The 22,252-nt window shown below is 39.7% G+C and overlaps 1 protein-coding gene across 2 annotated transcripts in view; it reads right to left on the reverse strand.

Annotated features, from left to right (window-relative positions):
- SYNE2 (spectrin repeat containing nuclear envelope protein 2) overlaps nucleotides 1–22,252 on the reverse strand; it is a 191,358-nt gene that overhangs the window by 91,703 nt on the left and 77,403 nt on the right. For both annotated transcript variants that reach the window (XM_055716088.1, XM_055716089.1), the window contains exons 47-59: nucleotides 18,431–18,586; nucleotides 17,798–18,063; nucleotides 14,560–16,666; nucleotides 12,745–13,067; nucleotides 11,612–11,756; nucleotides 10,667–10,882; nucleotides 10,016–10,281; nucleotides 9,136–9,292; nucleotides 6,276–6,431; nucleotides 3,274–3,414; nucleotides 2,744–2,926; nucleotides 2,057–2,194; nucleotides 433–618 (exon numbers count right to left, since the gene is read on the reverse strand). In XM_055716088.1, the coding sequence (XP_055572063.1) occupies nucleotides 433–618; nucleotides 2,057–2,194; nucleotides 2,744–2,926; nucleotides 3,274–3,414; nucleotides 6,276–6,431; nucleotides 9,136–9,292; nucleotides 10,016–10,281; nucleotides 10,667–10,882; nucleotides 11,612–11,756; nucleotides 12,745–13,067; nucleotides 14,560–16,666; nucleotides 17,798–18,063; nucleotides 18,431–18,586 (4,440 nt within the window). The remainder of the gene's footprint in view (nucleotides 1–432; nucleotides 619–2,056; nucleotides 2,195–2,743; nucleotides 2,927–3,273; nucleotides 3,415–6,275; nucleotides 6,432–9,135; nucleotides 9,293–10,015; nucleotides 10,282–10,666; nucleotides 10,883–11,611; nucleotides 11,757–12,744; nucleotides 13,068–14,559; nucleotides 16,667–17,797; nucleotides 18,064–18,430; nucleotides 18,587–22,252) is intronic.

Here is a 22,252-nt window from a genome sequence, read left to right on the forward strand (position 1 = left end):
TTTGGCAGAGCTGCTTTCCAGCTGGTTGGCCCCCTGCCTACACTGGTATTTGGACATATTCCCTCCTGGGTGTAGAACTTTGCATTCACCTCTGTTGAACTTCATGAGGTTTCTGTCAGCCCATTTCTTCAGCCTGTCCAGGTGCCTCTTAAGAGGAGCCCTACCCTCCAGCAAGATAAGCCCTTCTAATTTGCCAGTCAACAAGCCCTGCATTTCTCCTCCTAAACAAGGAGTTTCACCAATACTCCTGAACCTTACAGCTTAATTAGATACAAAACACCTTCCTGATGGTTGGTTTTCAAACAATTAATTTCCTCACATGGCACACCTACTAAAACCAGCACACCCTTTTCTATGCCGGCAATATAATCTGTATTTCATAGCCTATGATGAAGCTCTGATAAAAGGCACTTACAGATCACCCAAACTTACATCAGCCACATGCTGGATCTGCGGAAGAATCTCTGCTATCTCATGCTGTAAAGTTGCTACTTGATCATTTATTTCATTTAACTGCTGCATTATGCTGTCTGTTTCAAAGACTGGCGCTAGCTCTTCCAGCTCCAAGTAAACACTGTGTAGAAGTTTTTGCTTTTGCTCCGAGTCTTCCAAAGCCATCTGGAGACAAAATAAGAGCTTAGTTTCATCCATCAATGGTGAATATGAAACTTTCACAGGTTAGGACCAGAAGGAATCAGTTTTAATTCCCTGTATGTCACTGACCGCTGCATATACTCCCAAAAGCTTAGTTCAGACTAAAACACTTCTAAGGGAACCGAACTGCTGCATCCTGCAGGCAGAAAATGGAGAGACTGCTGCTATATTTTTAAGGCAATCAATTAGATAAAATAAGCCTACATGAGCATCACAAAAGGCATGAAGAGAAAGACTTCAAACTCAGAGAGAGGTTCCACACCAAAAAAAAGGAAAGCATCAGATCCTGGGGAAGATTTCTCTCCAGCTCCTGTGCCACAGTCGGGCTAATCCCAAGTAGATGAACAAGACATGTCAGCCAGAGACATGAAAAGGTTTTCTGCACACCAGCCTGCAGACAGCAGATGTAACAAAGTGCTCCAGAAAATACCTGGCCAGTTGCGTGTGATGGGAAGATTCTTCCCATCTCCTGCAGCTAACTGGATGAGCTTTTGGATTAATTACAGTGAAACATCTTCACGAAGAACAGTAAGGGCTGCAAGAAACGCATGTGATTCACTTGTCTCTGTAGTGTATGAAGGAAAGGACCAAATGCATGTCTCAACTCTAATGCAAGCCTTGGGTGCATTTCCAGATCCACTAGTTTCCCAGCCCACAACACATAAAACAATCCAAATCATAAATGGAGAAGACTATAAGATTTTTCATGAAAATGGTCACAGATTTTGGAAATCACAACCTCCCCATTGTAGCTATTTGCTCTGTAACATACCAGTCCAGAACAGTCAGCTACTTCTTGTGAGGAATTCTTACTAGTTTTAATACAAAAATCTATGTTCAGGGCACCAACTTCTTGGCCTAAGCCAAGGAGTGGATGTATAGAAAACTTGAATTTCAAATATGAAATTGCCAGAAATCCTCTTGACACTTGCCTGGCCCTAATCTTCCCTGTAATATTACAAACATTTGATTCTTGAAATCACCAATCACTATTACTTTCCAGATACAATAAGAAATGCCTTCCAAACCACAACTCACTTCAAAGTTTCCATCTTTACACACAGACATCAAATCTTTATCCTTTTTGGATCACACACACAAAATACAGAAAGAACTGTATATATCCAGGCAGTAAAAACTGATTATAGCCACACAGAAGGGTAACAGAAGACAATCACATATTTTTGGAAGATAGATGTTCTACAGTTCAGCACTTCTACAAGTCAGATATGTTCAACGCCAAAAAGTACCCATCTATCTTTCATGAGTGTCAACTATTTTTCACTTAAAGGATTTACTGAAAATGGTAAATTATTTATGTCAGTAAGACTTAAGAATGCATTGTTGCATCTGTACAGAGCAATCAGTTCTAACAAGACCATACATCTGCATTAACACTTACCTGAAGGTTATCAGTATGTTTGCGTAAGCTTTTTCCAGAGTTAATTTGAGCATCTGCCTTTAGCAAGCAGTCAGTGTTTTCTATCCAAACTTTCACATTCTTCAAGAGTTCATCATATTCTTCCATCTTGTTGGCAGCCTAGGAAATGACAGGATTTCACAAAAAAGCACATACGCATTTCTATCCCTTGTATAGGATAAATGCATCTATGGACAAGATTAAAAGAAAATAGCATGTATTTTCATCAAGGTCAGTTAAATTAGTATGGTGAAATAAAGATCATAATTTTTTTGAAACAGGTTCATGATTTCAGGCAATCTCCCATAACCAAAGGTAATTTTGGTGCTTACATGCTTACATTTCATGGGGGCATTGTTGCAATTTATATAGCAACGTTACTTTAATAGATAGCACATTAGCAGAGAACCATCCCATCACCTGCCCAGGGGCATGAATTCCTCCCACTAACCCCTGTCAACCAAGGTGCAGAGCTGGTTCTTTGGGGTAGCAGCTGGGGGTGATGTTTGCCACTCCAGACGCTCTTAGCTACAATAAGCCAATGAACCTACAGCAGGCTTTTGACTGTTGACTCATTTGACAGCCTTTGATGATGTTTATTGCAAGGCCTTTGTTTTGTTTTTTTATAAAATATGATTTCTTTTTCTAAACTTGTACATTTGCATCTACCTTGTTTAAAATGGCAGTTCTGCGCTCGGCAAGTTGCGAGACCTGTTGGTACTGCTGAAGGGGGGTCACTAAGATATCCATCAACTCCTGTGCGTGGCAGGAATTCTGCTCTACTATATCGTGCACTTCTTCATCCAGTTCATTGAGTTTGTAATGCCAAAGGTCCAGCATATCCCAGATTTGCTGCATGTGGAGGTGGAGAGAGGGGAAATTAAATACAAGGTCCGGCTCAAAGATAACAGAGGAATTACTTGCTTTTCATGTGGAGCACATGGAATTGCAAAGATTTCAGAACTGATACGATGGGAACAGAATGCACTGCATCTAGCAGTGTGATTCACAGTTGAAAAAAACCCAGGTCTTTTCCTGTGAGAAAGAACGGGTAAACATTCACCAGCTAAATGCTTGCTTGTACTTCTCCCTTTACAGACATAAAATGAATGGAGGGCCACTTTACACTCCCGCTAAACCAGGCCCTGTAGAAACAACCAAAAATCTTTTGGCACCCACAAGTTTTTTTGGCAAAATACCTTCTGAACTTCTTTGGCTTTTGCAATGTTTTCACTCTTCTGTTGTAACATCTTTTCAATAGCTTGAAGGCCATTGTTAATAGTTTCTGCTTTTCTTTTCAGCACATACTGAGGAGAGCTCTGCAAGATTTCAAAGCTAACCTGTCAGAGTAAAGAGAAAATGATAGGGAAGATTACAAAGATCTGCTTGTTTCTGTGCACCACATCACCAAAAATATTCAAATTCTTTTAATGTTTCTTTTGACAAGCCATTTTAACACACAGGAATAGAATTACACTTGCAGGTAGAAGCATTAATACGAGCAGGTTCAACATTTACCTGTTGTTCAATCATTTCCCCTCACTTAAAAATGACTGGTCATTTTTAAGTGCAATTCCTGAACAAAGGCAATCCCTGAAGAAACAATAAGACACTGCAACTCCCTGCCTGGGTGCCTGGCTTCAGCTGCTCCTGTTCACATCTGTAACAGAGGCTAATCATTCTGCACTGTGGAAAGGGTCACCTTTAGATTCATGCTGTAAGAAACCTAGAATGACACCTTCATGTCTCAGCTGACAGCTACAACTTCCACATAACAAACAAGGCAATGTAGAAATGCATCCGTGTATAGTGAATTTCTAAATATAAATTTAGAGATCTATTACTAAAATAAAAGGCTCTGAGCCCCGTAAAGCATGCGGAAGTTAATACTCTGCAGAACTCCACAGAAACGAAAACTTGGTACACTGGAGGGCCTGACGTTCTACGTGAAGAGAAAAACTCTTGAGCTGAAGTTGAGTAATTTAATGAGGACAAAACTGAACACAGGAAGGTACCAGGCTACTACAGACTAGATGAAGTGCAGGGAGTGAGAAAGTCCTTGGTCTTAGCCCAAAGTGACATCTTTTCTTCCTAAACCCTGCTAGCTGCTAGGGTCAGCCAAGCACCAGGAAATTGTTAAACCATGGTAAATCTTTTGTGTGCTGCAGGCTTAGGGTTTATGGGGCATATGTACATTGAACAGCTTTATGCTGCATTGACGCAAAAGATTTCTAGTTCAGTAGTTATTTTGGTTTGAAGCTCCTGATACTGAAAGACTTTTTCCTTTTTGTGGGAAGAGGAATTAAGATCATCATTAGTTAATAAATGATTTATCAACTTTTATTTCTCAATTTTATTACCATTATTTATAGATTCCAGCTGTTGTGTCAGACCAATATAATAATGCCCATAGTAAGGTACTGTATTGGTAAAACTGCACTGATAAAAACAAATACATAGCGAAAAACCCTACAGTGCTCCTCTCAAATACTTATGCTTATACAAGAAAGGTATGAAGTTGTCTGTACTTAGTGCCCAAGACTCCTTGGAGAAAGGGACTGACTGTAATCACTAAAAGACCTGACCATTACTACTATCTTGGAGTACATCAAACATGAAAAATCATTGATGTTTGTAGTGCTAGTTTCCAAAACAGAAGGGACTCACGTATCAGCGACGCAACACAGTTGGAAATGAGAAAGCAGCCCGAGCACTGACTTTGTATCTTTCCTCAGAAAAAATACTGCATCTGTCAATGCTCTGGTCATCAGTGGCAGGATTTGAATTTCAAGGCTGCTTACTGGGATAAATTTATTATGTTTTTCCAAATAAAATGGATGGTATCAAAATTACAACTTATTTTAATTTTTAGCTAGCAGATTTAGAAGAAAGCAGAATGCCATTAAAATATGGCAAGTTAATGCAATTTAGCACATGCTGGTATCTCCTAGTTTGTAACTAACTTGGCCTCCAGTTCCACTAGGATTTATTTTGTTTCGTAAATGCATTTTGAAAAAATTTATAGAAATATATATCAAATATATATATTTTTATATTGTTTCCCACTACCTAAAATGTGAAAAGCAAATGTTATCTAGTTTCCAGGACCAGCTCTTTCACTCCAACATGTAATGTGTGCATTGGGATAATCTTTTATCTCAGTAAATGAAACAGTAAACAACCAAAAAAAAAACCACCAACCCAAAGCATAAATACTGTTCTACTTCCCTTCTCCTTCTCTCTCCTACCCAGTTGTTGGTTCTGAAAAGAGTGGTTCCATTTCAAAACAGAAGCTACAATGTTATCCAAATTAAAACTAATAAGCTGTAATGAATATGTCTCTAAATATTTAATGAAACACGAATGAATCATCTGATAGACACTAGCAAGTAACTGGATTTTAGAATGGTTTCATTAAACTTTCATATTTTATCAAATTAACTGAGATTTAGTCTTTAAAATTAGCATTAAATATTATTATTTCTGAAATAAGAGAACGGAAAGATTTTTTTTCTTTTTAAAAGTAACACAAATGAATAAATAACAATGACAATAATTGTACCAGGCTAAAATTTGACCTCAAACTTACAATATTACTCCATTTTCCTTTAACTTTGCTTTCAGTAAACTGTTTATACCCCCTGTAGATAGAAAGCATTTAAAAAACCCAATGCAATATTATTTAGTTGTTTAAATGCCCTGCCTGCTTTTAAAGGAATGCAACCATGTCTCAAGGTGTGCTATAAAGAACCATGCTGTGATACCCTACCGTGTGTGCAAATTAGTTTAAAAAATATCTGGTTTCAAAGTCCTCTTTTTACTCAGTTTTGAAAATAGCTTCTCAGTTAAGCTATACAACTTTCCAATCACCTTTGATTACTAGTGTAGTTTAAGAATCAGACTGGATAGAAGACAGCATCCTATATCACATGCAAGACTTTGTTGCTAGCAATTCTGCAATGCCCTCTTCTAACAGAAAAGGAAAATACTATATTCACACTGCTTACTTACTGTAAGGTTATTCTAAAAGGAGAACAATTAACACGAGGAATCTTTCCTCAGGTATACATGTTCCCCAAGAGGAAAACGCAAATGAAAATAATCAATGTTTCAAGTTGAGATTTAGTTACAACATTCATCAAGTATTACTGCACTTATTTATACATTACAAAAAGGTAAATATGAAAATTACAACAGTCACCTTGTCTTCTAGGTCTTGCAATACTTTCTTGCTGTCCTCCAGCTGTGTTTGGATTTCTGCAGGAACTGTTGTATACATTTCAGAATACTTGATCCGGAGTTTCTCCATGATATCCTTTAGAGTTTGATTTTCTTTACCAATCACGCTCTGAACCTCCTACAAAATTAAGAATAACTTCAGCAGTTTAACCCAGTTTTTACTGAGTGCATGTGTGTATATGTACATATGTACATATATATACATACATACTATGCTTTGTATTTCCTACCATGATTATGGTTTGGAAAAGTTGGTTTTGTGATATCAAACCTAATCTGACTACCTCTGCAAGCAGATTAACTTTGAGAAATACTCACTCATTTAATCAAATAATGCTTTTCAATCTGTAAGAATTAATTAAACTTAATACTACTCCATGTCAGGCAACTGACGCACTGATGTTTATTGACAGGTATAGCAATTTAATCATTTGAAGTGCTCCTAAGATTAACCCTGTTAACCCCTGTGCTCTCCCTTTGAATGACGTTTAATAGCCAATGCTCATTTCTTCATTATTATAAACAACACAAAGGCCACAAAAAGCAACAGGTTTCAAGCTGAAGTGTCTGCTTTCAGGCAATTACACAGAGCAGCACAACAGGCTCCTTTCAAAACAGTAGTTTCCAGTTCTTCACGAAGAATGTAGCTTTTGTGAGATAAAAGAAACTTGAACAACTGACTACAGCCTGTGGCCTAGAAATAAAATCTGATCTAAGTTCTATTGCAGAAAGAATGAAGAAACTTATTTGTTTTGAAAGTTTTCTAGAATTTCAAGTTGGAGAGTTCTGTTTTTTTCCTTTATGGTCCTTTTTCCCAATGTTCAGCTGTTTGAGAAATTCAAACGTTAACTCAGGTTCTTGGGAAAAGTGATCCAAAGCTCCTACCAGGCAATGAAAGACATTAAAATTAACATCCTTTTCTTTTTCAAACAGGGGTAATGACAATCCATTAACTCCTAGTCTTTACATGGGAATCTTTTCCCTCACACAAATACAATGCACAGAAGAGATATGTAAGAGTCCGAGACTGATTTACTTCCTATCACCCCATGACAACTGGGTCTGCTATTAAAAAAACTCAAAGCCATGAAACAGCTGTGTGCCTCTACCACAGAGAAGACTGCTGTTGTCAAATGGTCTGGGTGAGACTGTGCCAACATTTACAGGAGATTAGAGATTCCCTGGCTTGAATTTGGAAGAATCGGTTACAATATTAATCTCAAAAACAAAGCATGCCTCCGCAAACTTGTTTCTGTATATAAATGCATGTTCACAGATTATTTAGCCAGAATGCAGACATCTGTCAAAACTGTCCCAGGTTTGGTTTTTTTTTTCCTAGGGGGCTAGATCTAGATGATATCACTTCCCATTTGCATACCCATCTATGCTGGTGAGTTACAACTTCACCACCCAACTAACGCAGACTTACTATCATCTATAAGTAAAATAGGCATTTCCATTCAAGAAATGCAATGGAGCCCTGCATAATGCTATAGATTTTATAGAAACTAGGTTTTCTTTGGAAGTAGGAATGAAATTGCCCTGCAGATTTTAGCAATACTTTTTCAATCCTTTTGGCTGAATCTTCTCAAAAGGAATAGGCCTGCTGCGATACACTGCTACGAAGAAATCATTTGCCAGGATTGCTGTTAACAATTTGCTTGTGCCTACTGTTGCCGTGATCAGGAACAAAGTCTAAGCTTACTTTTGGGTGACTTTCAGGTGCTCAGAGTAGCACAGTTAGGATGTGAGGGGAAAAAAGCAGGCATCAAACACCTGCAGTGGTAACATTTCCTCATGGATACAAAAAACCTCAGCAAAAGAGCAGACCCAACTCTAACTTCTAATTCTAAATAATTTTAAATGGAAAAATAGCCCTTTCGGACAAATGCTGGTTCATGGGTTTTCAGAACTTCCAAAAGATGTAGTTAACATTCCTCTCCCATGCTAACCCATAGGGAAATGCTCATATCTGCCACCACAGTCTTTGGCTTCTGTGCTTTTCCTAGCCCGTTGCCAGCTTTAAGCATACACCTTCTAAAGAAAATACATGGCAGAGACTCCTATTGGTTTTATACAAGACAGAGAAAAGAGAGTCCAAATTTGTGATAGGCCTTAGTAGGCTAGAATAAATAAATAAATAAATAATGATGTTCTATAGTTAAAAGATAACTGAATATAACTAAAAATAAATTTCTGATCAAGATTTAAAAATTAAGGTAGTAATATAAACAGTAAGACTAAATTGAAACAGATATAATTAAAATAATAAATAAATAACCCCATATTCAGGAAGTATTAGGAATAATAGCATTTCATAAAGTCTGAAGAAGGGTAACAAAAATATACTGAAATCATAGAAATGTATGGACTGGGTTGCTGCAGAGTGCTGGTTGCTGCTGCTGGAGACTGGTCTTGATCACAACTGGATTTCTAAAAAAGCATTTACCAGGTTAACCCCCTGATGTGGGACATCAAATCCAGAGCATCTGAAGCTGCTCTGGCTAGGCATGCAAAGGGGGAAGGGGTGCAGGATGTACACTAAGTAGTCCTTCCTAAAAGGCATGCAACTGACTGTGAATCTCTCTGCAGTCTGGACAGACAGATCTGTTCCTGCTAACCAGACCACGTAGAGGGAGAGGATTGTAAACCAGAGATATGGCAAGGCCAGTCATACTCCACTGAGCCAGATTCATTCTCTTCAAGTCAATGTGCATAGCATATACTAATTGCCACTAATTCTATCTGGAACAAGTTCAAGTCACAGGATAAAAGAGATCATATTCAAAGTGTCCCCACGCAATAACAGAGCCGTTACCAACCTCCAGTTGTCCTGCCTTTCCAGCAGCATCTTGTGACAATCCAGATGCAGCATGCCGTAATGCATTTGTCACAGCACTTATTTCCTCAGTGATCTTGCTCCTCTCTTGAATCTCAGCTTGTACGGAATCCTTATGGTCTTGAGTCTTTTCATATAACCTATGAAAGATTTCCAGCAAGAATACATTACGTGTTAGGCTCTACCCAAGTAGGCATGTATTATTTTCTGTAACTAAATCTCAGAGTCCTTTATTTCCTCCGTTTCCTCAAAAATGAGTCTGCAGATATTGCTAAATGAAGTATGCTTGGTAGACCAAATCAGACAGCATGTGTGTTTTAACAGCAAACAGAGCTCAGGTTCTCAAGAGTCTGAAGATGCTGGCAAAACAGAAGATATTCACAAAGATTTCCATGTCAAAAAGCAGGCGTGGAGAAGGGCAAGTACAATCACAGATTTGCAAAAAATATTTGAAGCAAATTTTAAACAGTGGCACTCATTTAGTAAGGCAAAAGTTGCACTGTTGCAAAAAACACAAGGTTCGATTTTCCTAAGAGTGGAAGATCCACATATCTCATTCAAGTTCACAAGAGCTTGAAACCTCCAAAACTGGCTGTCATCCCTTCCGATTACTACTACATTTGAACACAAATTGCAGACTAACATGGTATGGCCAGGCTCAGGTCTTCTCCCTAACTAGTATCTCCCAATGTCCATGCTGGAGACAGCAGATGGGTTAGATGGAGCACTGGTCTCACCCAGTAGGACATTCACTATCTTGTTAAGTGCATTACAGTTTTCATTTATTCTTTAATACCCAATAAAACACTGTGCTTATAAGTAGTCCTATGTCATATCTTCAACAGAAATTTCACACCACTTACTTTTTACATCGATCCTGCATTGCCTTTATCTCGCATAAGGCAGGAAGGGCAGCTTCTGCCTCAGTATTTTCAGATGTATTCAGGATGTTTCTTATTCGGTGAAGAAGTAAGAGTAAGAGGAGCTGTTGCTGGTTGATGTTTTCCTCAAATGAGTTCACAAAATCTAGTAATTCTACCAGTTCCTCTCTGGTAGCCTTTTCTTTCTCTTTTAGACTTTCTGGCTGTTCTTCCTGGAGCTTATCGAGAATTATTGCTTCACGTTCCAGCTAAGTAAACAGTAAGTCAAAGCATGAGGTAAAGTGATTTTTTTATTCCACCATCTTAAGTTACATTATTCATTTACTCATATGCGTGACTAAGTCCTGGGAATTACATAGCCAGAGAGCTTGAACCTCTGAAGTGTGCTAAAACATTCGAGTTTACTCTAACAAAGCACACAACCACAAACAGAGTTGTTCTGGGTTCAGAGAATTTGTACTGTAAATATCCCCATCATTTTTTACTCCGGGTTCAAGAAAGGCTAGGGACAACTGCCTGATCAGCGAGCGGGAAATGATGTTCTACACTGATGTCAGCTGTTTACGTGCCATTTTACTGAGGGCCTCATCCCTACCACATTCCCCCAAACCTACAGTTTGTTGAGCAAGTCACCTCTTCATTGATGAATTTCCATTCCTGCTTTAGTTCTTCACAGTTAATTTCCAGCCCTTTTGCAGCCTCAAGCAAACTCAGCCAATTTTCCCACAGCACTGTTACAATCCTGCCCAGTGCCCTGTCATTTCTGCAGCGTAATTTCATCAGGTCTCCAGAGACCTGCCTCAGCTTCACAAGATCATCTTCAGCCAAGTCAATGTTGGAGACTAAAATCTGACAGGAAAAATAAACAAGTAAATAAATAAAACAATACAGTTAGAAGTGCTAATGAAGCATTCAGTAATATGATTAGGATCCTCTAATAAAATGGCAACAACTCCACTGAGCTGGTTAAAAATGGTTTTAATGAGAGAATTCTGTTGGCTAAGACTGCAGAGAAATATGGGGTAAATAAAACAAACAAACCAAACAGAACAGTGTACCCAGGTGATTAGGTTGTCCTTGCTGCTTTCTAGTTATTTGGAAGGGAAGATAAATGAGCAGGAGCTACAGATATATAAAATGACAAGCCTGTAATATGATGAGTACTAAAAGAGAAGGCAGCAAAGCAGCTGATTATAGCAGAGGTCTGGTGGGGAGGCAGCAAGAGAGTCTTGCGGGGGGGAAACTGGAAATCCTCTGGTTTTCACTTCTGAGAGAAAACAGCAGCAATATTAGAAATCTGAACAGTCCTGGTCCTGCAAAGAAGCAATGAGGGATCTAAACAAAAATGCAACATTATCTTAAGCACAGACAATGTTTGATTTCTACAGTGTTATGACGTACTCTTTTTATGTGACCTATTATAATCTGGTCTTTTTATAGGTATATATTCTGTGGTTTTATATATACATAAATGCAGGATAAAGGAATTTAACTTCTTTCTACTGTGACACCATACTGTGTGCACAGCTACATCACAGTTTTGTGTAAGTTTTTCAAGTTCTTCAGAGCCTCTCTTACCTTGCTTTCTTCTAAGTGCTCCAAAGCTTCTTTGTAAGACGTTGGTATTTGAGACAAAGACTGTCTAAGCATCTTTTTCAGTTTGTTAAGATTATCACACACCTTATCTTTGGTTTTTGTGTAGCTTTTGTATTTTTCAAAATACCTGTAGGAAACAATTAAGAGACTGATTAAAATCTGTTGTGGTTGCTCCTCTCTCTAACCATAATGCCCACTAGAATAAAAAAAAAAAAATTAAAAAGAATCTTCTGAACTAGCAGTCCTTACTATTTGTTATATACTTCAGGTTCGATATCCAAGATACTTTAGAGATGCAGGTACAAATGCCCCAGAGATAAAGAAATATAGGTATGCATATCCATATATCACCCTAGGAGCTGCTCAAAAGAATTGTATGTCTTGATCTAGGTCTCCATCCTCCTCAGACGTTCCCAAAAATTAGTTCCAGTTTGTAACACACATTCTACTTTTCCCTACGATGTGTGCTCTGCACAATTCCAACATCTTATTTCTATATCTTATCATTTCTTTTCTATTACCAAAGCCTTTAAGGTTGTCCAATTCTTTGATTATAAAACCAGATTTTAAGGTTACGCTCAACAGAATCAGAAGCACTGGATCATGAGCAAACAATTTAAAAATCCTTTAATCTATCTCCAAAACTGTTTGTGTACATGTATCTGAAGGCCCTTCAGATCTCCTCTGCACCTGTATTTGAAGGAAGGAAACTATGGCCTGTGTCTTGTTTGGTCTTTACTTTCTCAAGCCATCAGAATAGCTTATGGAAGAGACACATTAAGGCGCCTCCAAAAACCATTCTAACCCACAGCAGCACTGAACTAGAGACTGTGAAAATGTGCTTTACTCTGATTCTGGCACCCTATGACCCTCAGTCAAGCCCCATACACACTTTGTGCAATATACTAAAAACTATTGCATTGTGAATTAGTAGCAATATGCTTATTGCCTGGTAATTTTCCTTCCATTACTATCACGTCTAGAAACAACAGAAATGCTTACAGTTCTTTCTGCTGAATTACCTGGTTCTATGACAGCAGAAACAATACTGCATTTATTATCAGCCAAATTCTTCATAATAAGTAACACGACCCAGGAAGATCTCTTAAACTTACCTCTGTTCATCAGCTTCCTTTCTTTGAGCCTTCTCCCTTAATGCCAAACTCTTACTGACTAGTTCTGTTAAAGTATTTTCCAGGCATATTTTATCTTCTGGTTTCACTACGTTCTTCAGCTTGGAGTACACGTTTTCTATGTCAGCCTTTGCAGAGTTGAACTCTTCTTCGTTCCATTGTGGAGTCTGACAGATCTCCTCTGAGCTACCAAGCTCTGCTGTGGCAGACTGGAGTCCAGCTTCATAGTCCTCAAGGAACGTGGCAGCCCTCTGAACAGCCTTGGTATAAAGCTCACCAGCTTTACATGCCTCCTCCAGAGCACTCTGACAGTGTTAAAAAGACAAAGGAACAATTAAGAAAGACCACTGTGCTCCTCTGGACCACCCGATGGTCTTTTCAGAATTTCACACCTGTTTTTGAGACCAGTGCTCCCAGAACTGGCCTAAGGAAGTGAGGGAGGACATGGCAAATGTACTTTGCTACCTAGGCAGTCACAGAGCAGTGCTGTAACCTATGGACTGATTGCTCTCAACCGCAGGAACAGGGGTTATGTAGGAACTGCCAATACTGGAAAAAGCCAGAGAGAAGGATGGCAGAAGACAAAAGCCATAAGACCCCTTACGGACATGGCATCCCATATGTCCTGTTCCGACAAGGAAAGCCCACACGTTGATGCTTTATTCTGCTCCAGGTGGTATACCCACTCTGACTTACCGAACTACTTCTCACTAAACCCTCTTCTTGAATGATGTGTAACTTTGCCAGCTCTTGGATTCCCACAGGGCAGCGGAACTTTGGCATTGTGCTTCCCACACAACACCCAAGCAGTGAAGATGAAGCACAGCAAGCCAGGAAATCTAGCAGCAGGACCGTAAGTCCATCAGTGAAGCAGAGTCCCTCCCCCTGTTATTAGCTACTACCTCATATTTCCTCATTTGTATCCACTGATCCTTTGGGCCATCATGGCACAGGTTGTCTTGACCTGGATGCAGTTCCAGAACCAATCTGCTATGAAGATTACCACTCTTCTGGTTTCCAGTGTAAATTTATTCACTAATTCTTTCTCTGTGTATTAACACTGCCCTTTAGCTTAAGTAGTCCTTTTCCATTCATTAAGTCTACCTCCAGCCTAATTACATTTCTCAACTAGATTTCCCGCTTGCCCTTAGCTTAAGAGGTTGAGCAAATTCAGTTTTATCAGCTACCCTCAACAGTCTTCATCCCTCTAATAGCATCTGTTCCAGTTTGAGTGGACCCTTCCTGACAAACGCATCAAGAATCAGGTGGATCCTCCAGCAATGCTTTATATACTTGTGTTAAAGCCTTGGATCCTGGTTGTCTTTCCTTTGCTTATCCTTCCTGAGCCTGACCACATTGGTGCTTTACTCTCCTTGATCATTCCCAATGAGTAAGCTTTTTCACTATAGTAGGAACAAGGAACTTCTGTATTTTTCATCACTGTCAATACCAAAAATGTTACATAAAATCAGTTCCAAGAATAATTCCAGGACAATTTGCACCCAGTCTTTTTTCAACTCAACATTTTCCTTCCTCCCCTTTACCTTTCTTTTCTTATGCTAAACCCCAGTGCTCAATTATAATCAAACTGAATACAACTAATTTCGTTGTATCCTTGGTTTCTTATCATGATTCCCATCATATCCGTCAATGCAGAGATGATCACCGGCCAATTCAGTTATTAGAATAAAAGAAGCATATAAGTCATTAAAATATAAACACTACAGTCACAGACAGCTGATCTAATTATTGGGAAAAGACATATGGCTATACCTTATTTTTAATAAATATACTTACAACACGGGCAGCAATGTCTATCTTCAGTTGTGTTTCATGATCTTGCAGTGTCTCTAGTTTTGTTTCTATACCAGCCGCAAGAGATTTTTCTTTTGGATTTTTTCTCTCTTTTTCCATTATACAATTAATAGCGGAGAACTTTGCTTGCATCATTTTCTGAATTGCTTCCCATCGTAACTTTTCATACTGCATTATTTTTATGTCTATCAGAAGTGGCTGCTGGAGCTCTAATTGAATATGCTTTATGATGTGAAATATATATTCTACTTCATTCTGGATATCTTCCTTATTTACACAGTGGAGACCAGAGATGAGGTTTTGAAGAAACTGATTCAGTTCCTCAGCATCCTTCTCCAGGCTCTTTATTTCTTTCCTCTTAGATTCTTTGAATCGTGTATCAAGGACATCATTTTTGTTTATTTTATTTGCTACCTCCTGGGTTAAGTACAAGATTTGTTGAACTGCCTGAAACAGAATCTGTGCAGACATAAGATTCTCAGCAGGAGAAGAGCAAGAGCCGTCATTTAGGATGTAAGCTTCTTTTCTTACAGTAGATGTTATAGCCTGGATTTCATTTAGCAACACTTGAATCTTATTGCATTCCCTAACGACATTATCAAAGCGTATTATCTTGCCCTTAATTTTATTTTTAATTTTAAAAAATTTCGTTTGCAATTCATCTAGCTGTAGTGAGTCCCATTTTAGACCTACGCATTCAAATATTTCTTTGTACTTCATTATTTGTGACAAATTGAACTGGAAATCTAATACTTTTTTTTGAAGTGCTTTGCATTTATCCTTTAATTCCTGCTCGGAGCCCAGTAGTTCATCTTCTTCCAAGTTCATTTCACCATACTGCAGGACAAGATCTTGTTGCAATGAAGTTATTCCTTCAGCAAACTCTTTGTAGACAGCTATTTTTTTTTCTACTTCATGAAGTTTACTCTGAATTTGCCTCTGTGTCTTCTTTGCTCTATTCTTCAGACTTCTTAATTGATCAATCAAAAATAGTTGTTCAGACAGGCTCAGTTCCTCAGCTGTGATCTGACTCTCTTTATAGTGGGATGAGATAAGCCCTTCTATTTCCTGTACGTCCTTTAAAATCTCCTTTAAAATGGCTTGTCGATCAATTAATTCTGACCACGTGCTGGTTTGGTTCATATCAGGCCTGGCAAGCATCTCAGCATTTCGAAGCTGACAATGAACTTTTTCTATTTCTGCAATAAGTCTTTGCCTCTCCTCCAGCTGGAACTCTAAGTGCTGTAATCTTTGAGCTGATTTTAAAACCAGAGCCTTGTATGAATCCTGCAATGTTTGTAAAAGAAACTTCATATCAGATACCTCCTCAGGCTTCAAGCTGGGCATGATGTGTTGGAGCCCATAATCCAGCGATACAATCACAGGCTCTCTGTTTAGAACTTCTGTGCTCATAAGCTGACAACTTCTGATCTGTGATTTAACATCACTGGGGAAAAGTGCTGCTTTCTGATCAAGAAAGGACAGTGAATCTCTGACCCATGAAATATTTTCTTTGATCTTCTTCATCATTTCATGTTTCATGAGAGCAGGACCAGTGATCTGAACATCCTCTCGAGGAGTTTGTTGTGCTGATAATGCTTCCAATTTGCTCTGCAGGTCATGTATAGAGCTCTCCAAAGCTACCTTCTCTTGATCACTCCAAATTCTTTTCATCTGCAGTTCAATCCTCCTTGTTAATAGAGAAAGACCATGTTTAATGTCCTGTAGCTCTGTCATCCAAAGTACAGGATATTTGGCTTTTCCTGCAGCAGAGGAATGTAACTCCACTTGTAAACACTGCTCTTGTATCAGTCTCTGAATATCCTGTGCTTTATTCATAAGCAGGTTAAATTCATCAATTTCTGCCACAACTTGATCATGTTTCTTTTGCACTGTTTGCTCCATGTGTTGCCACCATAGCTCCAGTTGCCTCATTTGGCTTTCAGTTAACACTTTATCCATGCCTGTTAAATGCTGAGATAAACTTTCTTGCTGAGTTTTCAACTGGTTTAAGACATCTCTTTCTTTTCGTAAGGACTCTATGCATGCCTTAATTTTCTCCAGAAGAACTGTATTGTTCATAGGACTTCTGTCAAAAATATGAATAGCATTTAAAAATAAACCCTAAAAAGTTCCTAAAACATGGACTAGACACATCTAAAAAAAAAAAGAATTTGACTGTTTCAAAAGTGATTCACTCACTTTATTCATTTAATTACATGTGTCTCTCAATGTTCTCTCACAAATTTCCTAATCACCGTTGTAGTATCATTGTTTCTTGCTTATCTGTACAGCATTAGTTATTTCTAGTTATCTCTGCAGGAGAGGCACATTCTAATGCATTTTATCTAAAATTGCAGTATATGCAAATACAGAATGCATCATTTCCTAAAGAAATGTAGTCTCCTGTTAAAGCTACAATAAATAAAATTTTCAAAATAAAGAATAGTGTTAGAGTCATCTCTAAGCAAATTAACATTTTATGGTAATTTCTGATTTACAATGAAGATAAAGTTAAAAGAAAAACTTAAAAAATTCCCATTCATTCAAGATTAATTTGGAGTTCATCTACTCATCTTTTACCTCCAGGAGTATTTTGAAATTCTCACCTACATTTAGCAGCTAGATTTTTTCAATCTCTTTGCTGTAAATTAAAAATTATATAAATTATTTTAAAGATTTTCAAATTATTGTGATTGATAGGCTAGTTCCATGGTTTGAAGGCTAATTCATAGTGGGTACTGAACATTTTGTGTTAACTGATTAACTGTGAATTGGTTCTGCAGACTTATTTATTGCCACAGAATTCTTCTTATCAAAGAAAGTTAATTTTTCAGAGCAATGAGATATTTCCCCCCCTAAAAAAATCAGAACTGATGAGTCCCTGAAAAGAAATTAATATTTCCACATCTGCCATATTTTTTCAATAATATTTTAATATGGCTTTTGTATAGGTTTTTAGCACAGCAACCATTTCTTTGTGCTGCCTAAAAAAAATTAAAAAGAGTAATGATGCTAAAGGATGGCAGAGAACCACCAGACATGCTTCTTTTAAGGGCTGTTTAAACCTACAAATCTATGAGACTTCTCTTGTTGCCTAACATCAATGAGACAGATAAAACACTGTATCTTTGTCTGAGTATTATTGAAGTATGGCAGAAAATTCAGTCTAGGATCACATTTGTTCAACCTACTCACAGAAACCCTCAACTATACTTACATTTTTATGTTATCTTTTTCTGTTGACAAATTTTTCATTGAGGACTGTGCAGCAGAAAGATTTTTCTGGTACTCATTAATTAAACAGTACTGTTGTTGCTTCACTGCCTTAACAGCATCTAGTTCTTGAAGCAGCCTGTCCCAGCAGGGCACCGCAGGCTCTGTGGTTTGCAGCTCTGCTCTGTTTGATCCTGTTGCACTGGGAAATGCTTCTTGACTATGACATAAAGATTTTGCTTTCCATGTTTCCAGTTCAGTTTGTAAATTCTACAACCAAACCCACCACAGAGAAGAGATTAAAAGAGGACCTTAAACACTTTCAGCTTTCAACACAAAATATAGTTAAATACCGATACACCTACAAACATACACTTCCTCATTCACATGCAAATGAGCATGCATGGAAGCACACATGCAATCGAAGGTGTATCTACTACTGCATTCTAGAAGAGCCGTACAATTTACATGGACATACCTGCATTAAGACACTGTGTTTGTAGACTACCTGGTAGACAAACGGACTAATCATGCAGTCAAACCTCAGATAAGACTATATGCAAGAATTTTGCTAAGCGAACCATAATTCTGTGTATCAGTACATTAACAATGAGGAATGACTTCGCAATTTCCATACCTCCAGCTCTTTTAGTTGTTCATTTATAAGCACGATATCCAGTTCAGCCACTTTATTTTTCAGCTCATTGACCTTTTGTTCCTCTTCAAAATATTCAGTATTTACTTGCACTCCGGGAAACAATTCTTTCTGAACAACCACTTCTGCACCTGTGTCCTACAACACAAAACAGGATTCTTATTTCTGAGGATCCTAAATCAACAAGTTTTCTGACTGCAACACTTTGCTTCACATGTTTAAGCCATGCCTAAAGGTTGCTGTGGCTTCCCCCACAGCCTCTGTGGGTCAACCAGGACCCAGAGGCTAGAATCTCCATCACTACCCTCCACCTCACCCTGGCTTGCCAGCACTGCTCAGATACCTATGAAATCTCTGCCCATCATTTTAAGCTTGAAACTCGGACATCCCCACCTTCAAAGAACATCCTCCCTGCACCCACTTCTGCTACTGATAAACTCACAGGTCCGTCCTGTCTTCTCCCCCTCCTCCTTACACATTCATGGACTTTTAACTTTTCCTCACAACCACATTCCTTCTGCTCAGCACCTGCCTTAATATACTGCTGTGTCCTTCACCAAGACCATCTCTTCCAACTGTTCTTCATGGACTCACTCACGCATGAAGCAGCTTGCCTGTGACACAAAGCCACGGCTGCTACTGCCACAAGTGCTATCCAAATTCAGGGGCAAGAGCATTAGGGAGTCATGTCTCAGTCAGGGTGGGGAGGAAGGGAATGAGGGGCTCCAGAGCCAGTCCCTGGCACTGCCATCAATTCCCACAATGGCAGAAGAACAAGTCACCTGTGGTGTGGCCAGGTTGAACAGTCCACCAGCTGAGCCAAGGTCATTGCCCAACTGGATGCTCTTAGACAGCCCCAGTTCAGACGTAAAACGTAATCCTCTAAATCACCTTCAGCTATTGCATACAACAATATAAATGAAATGTCACAGGCTTATTGGGTCACACGGCAATACCTTAAAAATCTTTCTGCATTTCCCTTCCCCCAGTCCTTGTCTCTATCTGGTAAACTGTGATCTGTTCCACATATAGACTTCACGTGAGTGAATGCATACAAATACGCAGATATGACTACAGTGTGAGCTTCCCCATGGTACCAACATATAAAATGAGCAATGATAAATTCTTGTTGGATAAACTTACTGTATTGCTACTTTAGATACTATTTTACTAGGAAGCAGTCAACTATCCCCACAGCCGTATCACTTGTAAACTGTCACGGTCATCTGTTTCTCTGTGGGTCACGAGCTACTAAAACATATACCTGCTCCTAAGCGTGGGAAACATATAGGAGATTGTACATTCAACTCAGACATAAGATTTCATCTTAAAAAGACTTTGGAGTGCCACAGAACTGAAGTAAGCAGAAAAACTGAGCTCAGCTATCACAGAGCGAGGAGAAAATCCACTTTACCAGATAGAAATATAAATGCATCAAAACACACAGAAAAGTGTCCTGACACTAAAAAAAAAAATCAGGATTGCTGTATACATGTTTTGCTTGTTTGTATGACTCAATGTACACTGTAGCACCACCTCTCCGGATACACAGGCACACAGACAGTGTCCACCTCCCAACACAATAATTTTAATGTTTCCCATAGTTTTTCAGTCTACTAGATGGTTGGGGAAGGAGCAAAACATGAGAAGGGAAGAGAATGGGGGCTGCTAACCAGCTACTGTCCTTCAGACAAAGCCAGGGCTCCCCTGTTGACTCTTCACCGTGCAGGCCTCCAGGAAACCACCAAATGTGACTCTGGCTTCAGGCTTGGGTATGACCCATAGTTTAAATCCTTTCTTATCCAACACCTTCCTCAGGAGAACAGCAGAACCTACTTCCCTTTCCCTTTGCAAGCTCCAAATCTTTTGAATATAAACAATCACAGTCAGAAGTGAAAGTCTGTCAGTTTAGAACAGAAGAGTATTTTCAGTTGGAAGAGACCTACAATGATCACCTAGTCCAACAGCCTGAGCAATTCAGGGCTGACCAAATGTTAAAGTATGTTTTTAAGGGCACTGTCCAAATGCCTCTTAAACACCGACAGGCTTGGGGCATCAACCACCTCTCTAGGAAGCCTGTTCCAGTGTTTGACCACCCTCTTGGTAAAGAAAAGCTTCCTAACGTCCAGTCTAAACCTCCCCTGGCACAGCTTTGAACTATTTCCAGTGTCCTGTCACTGGATCCCAGGGAGAAGAGATCAGCACCTCCCTCTGCACTTCCCCAGCTCAGGCAGCTGCAGAGAGCAACGAGGTCACCCCTCAGCCTCCTTTTCTCCAAACCAGACAAGCCCAAAGTCCTTCGCCGCTCCCCACAGGACATGCCTTCCAGCCCTTTCACCAGCTGTGTTGCCCTCCCCTGGACACATTCAAGGACCTTCACACCTCAATTGTGGGGCCCAGAACTGCGCACACTATTCAAGGTGAGGCCACACCAACGTAATCACCTCTTTTGACTGACTGTGGTTAATACACCCCAGGATGCAGCCTGCCCTCTTGGCTGCCAGGGCACATTGCTGACTCCTATTGAGCCTGCTGTCAGCCAGCATCTCCAGATCCCTTTCTCTCTCCAGCCACTCCTCTCCCAATTTATACGTGCCCAGTGCTACTCCATACCAGGAGCAGAATCCAGCATTTGGACTTGTTAAATTTCATCCTGTTAACCATCGCCCAATGCTTCAATCTATCTAGAACCCTTTGCAAGGCATCTTGTCCTTCAAGAGAGTTCAACAGCACCTCCCAGTTTGGTATCATCATCAGAATTGCTAACGGTGCATTCAACTCCTGCACCTAGATCATTTATAAATATATCAAACAGAACTGGCTCTAGATTTGAAGCCTGAGGTACACCGCTGGTACAGTCACCAGCCAGACGTAGTCCCATTCTTTACAACCCTTTGAGCTCTGCCCTTCAGGCACTTCTTCACGCAGTGCACTGTGAACCAGCCCATCCCACAGTTTGACAATTTGTCCAGAAGGATGCTGTGACCAACAGTATCAAAAGTCTTCCTAAAATCCAGAAATTTTACATCTTTTTTTTTTTTTTTTTTTTTTTACATCCACCACCTTCCCTTTACCCACTAGGTAAATATCATAGATGGATATCAAATTAGTTAAACAGCACTTTCTCTCCATGAACTCACGTTCACTGTGCCTGATCTGTGCCAGTCCTGTTTAATATCTTTATCAGTGATCTGGATGAGGGGGTTGTGGGCTCCCTCAGTCAGTTTGCAGATGACACCAGGTCAGGGGGCAGTGTTGATCTGATGGAGGGCAGGAAGGCTCTGCAGAGGGGTCCGGACAGGCTGAAACAATGGGCTGAGGCCAGCAGTTTGAGGTTCAACAAGACTCAGTGCCGGGTCCTGCACTTGGGTCACAACACATCCATGCAACACTACAGGCTTGGGGAATAGTGGCTGGAAAGCTGACTGGTGGGAAAGGACCTGGGGGTACTGGCTGATAGCCAGCTGAACATGAGCCAGCAGTGTGCCCAGGTGGCCAAGAAGGCCAACAGCATCCGGGCTTGTACCAGAAGCCGTGTGGCCAGCAGGACTAGGGAAGTGATTGTGCCCCTGTGGCACTGGTGAGGCCGCATCTTGAATACTGTGCTTGGTTTTAGGCCCCTCACTGCAAGAAAGACACTGTCCAGAGAAGTGCAACAAAACTGGGGATGGGTCTGGAGCACAAGTCTTAAAAAGAGCAGCTGAGGGAACCAGGGTTCTTCAGCCTGGAGAAAAGGAGGCTCAGGGGGGACCTCATTGCTCTCTACAGCTGCCTGAAAGGAGGCTGTAGCGAGGTGGGTGTGGG

This window comes from Falco cherrug, chromosome 7 (genome assembly GCF_023634085.1).
Source record: "Falco cherrug isolate bFalChe1 chromosome 7, bFalChe1.pri, whole genome shotgun sequence".
Taxonomy (NCBI): Eukaryota; Metazoa; Chordata; class Aves; order Falconiformes; family Falconidae; genus Falco; species Falco cherrug.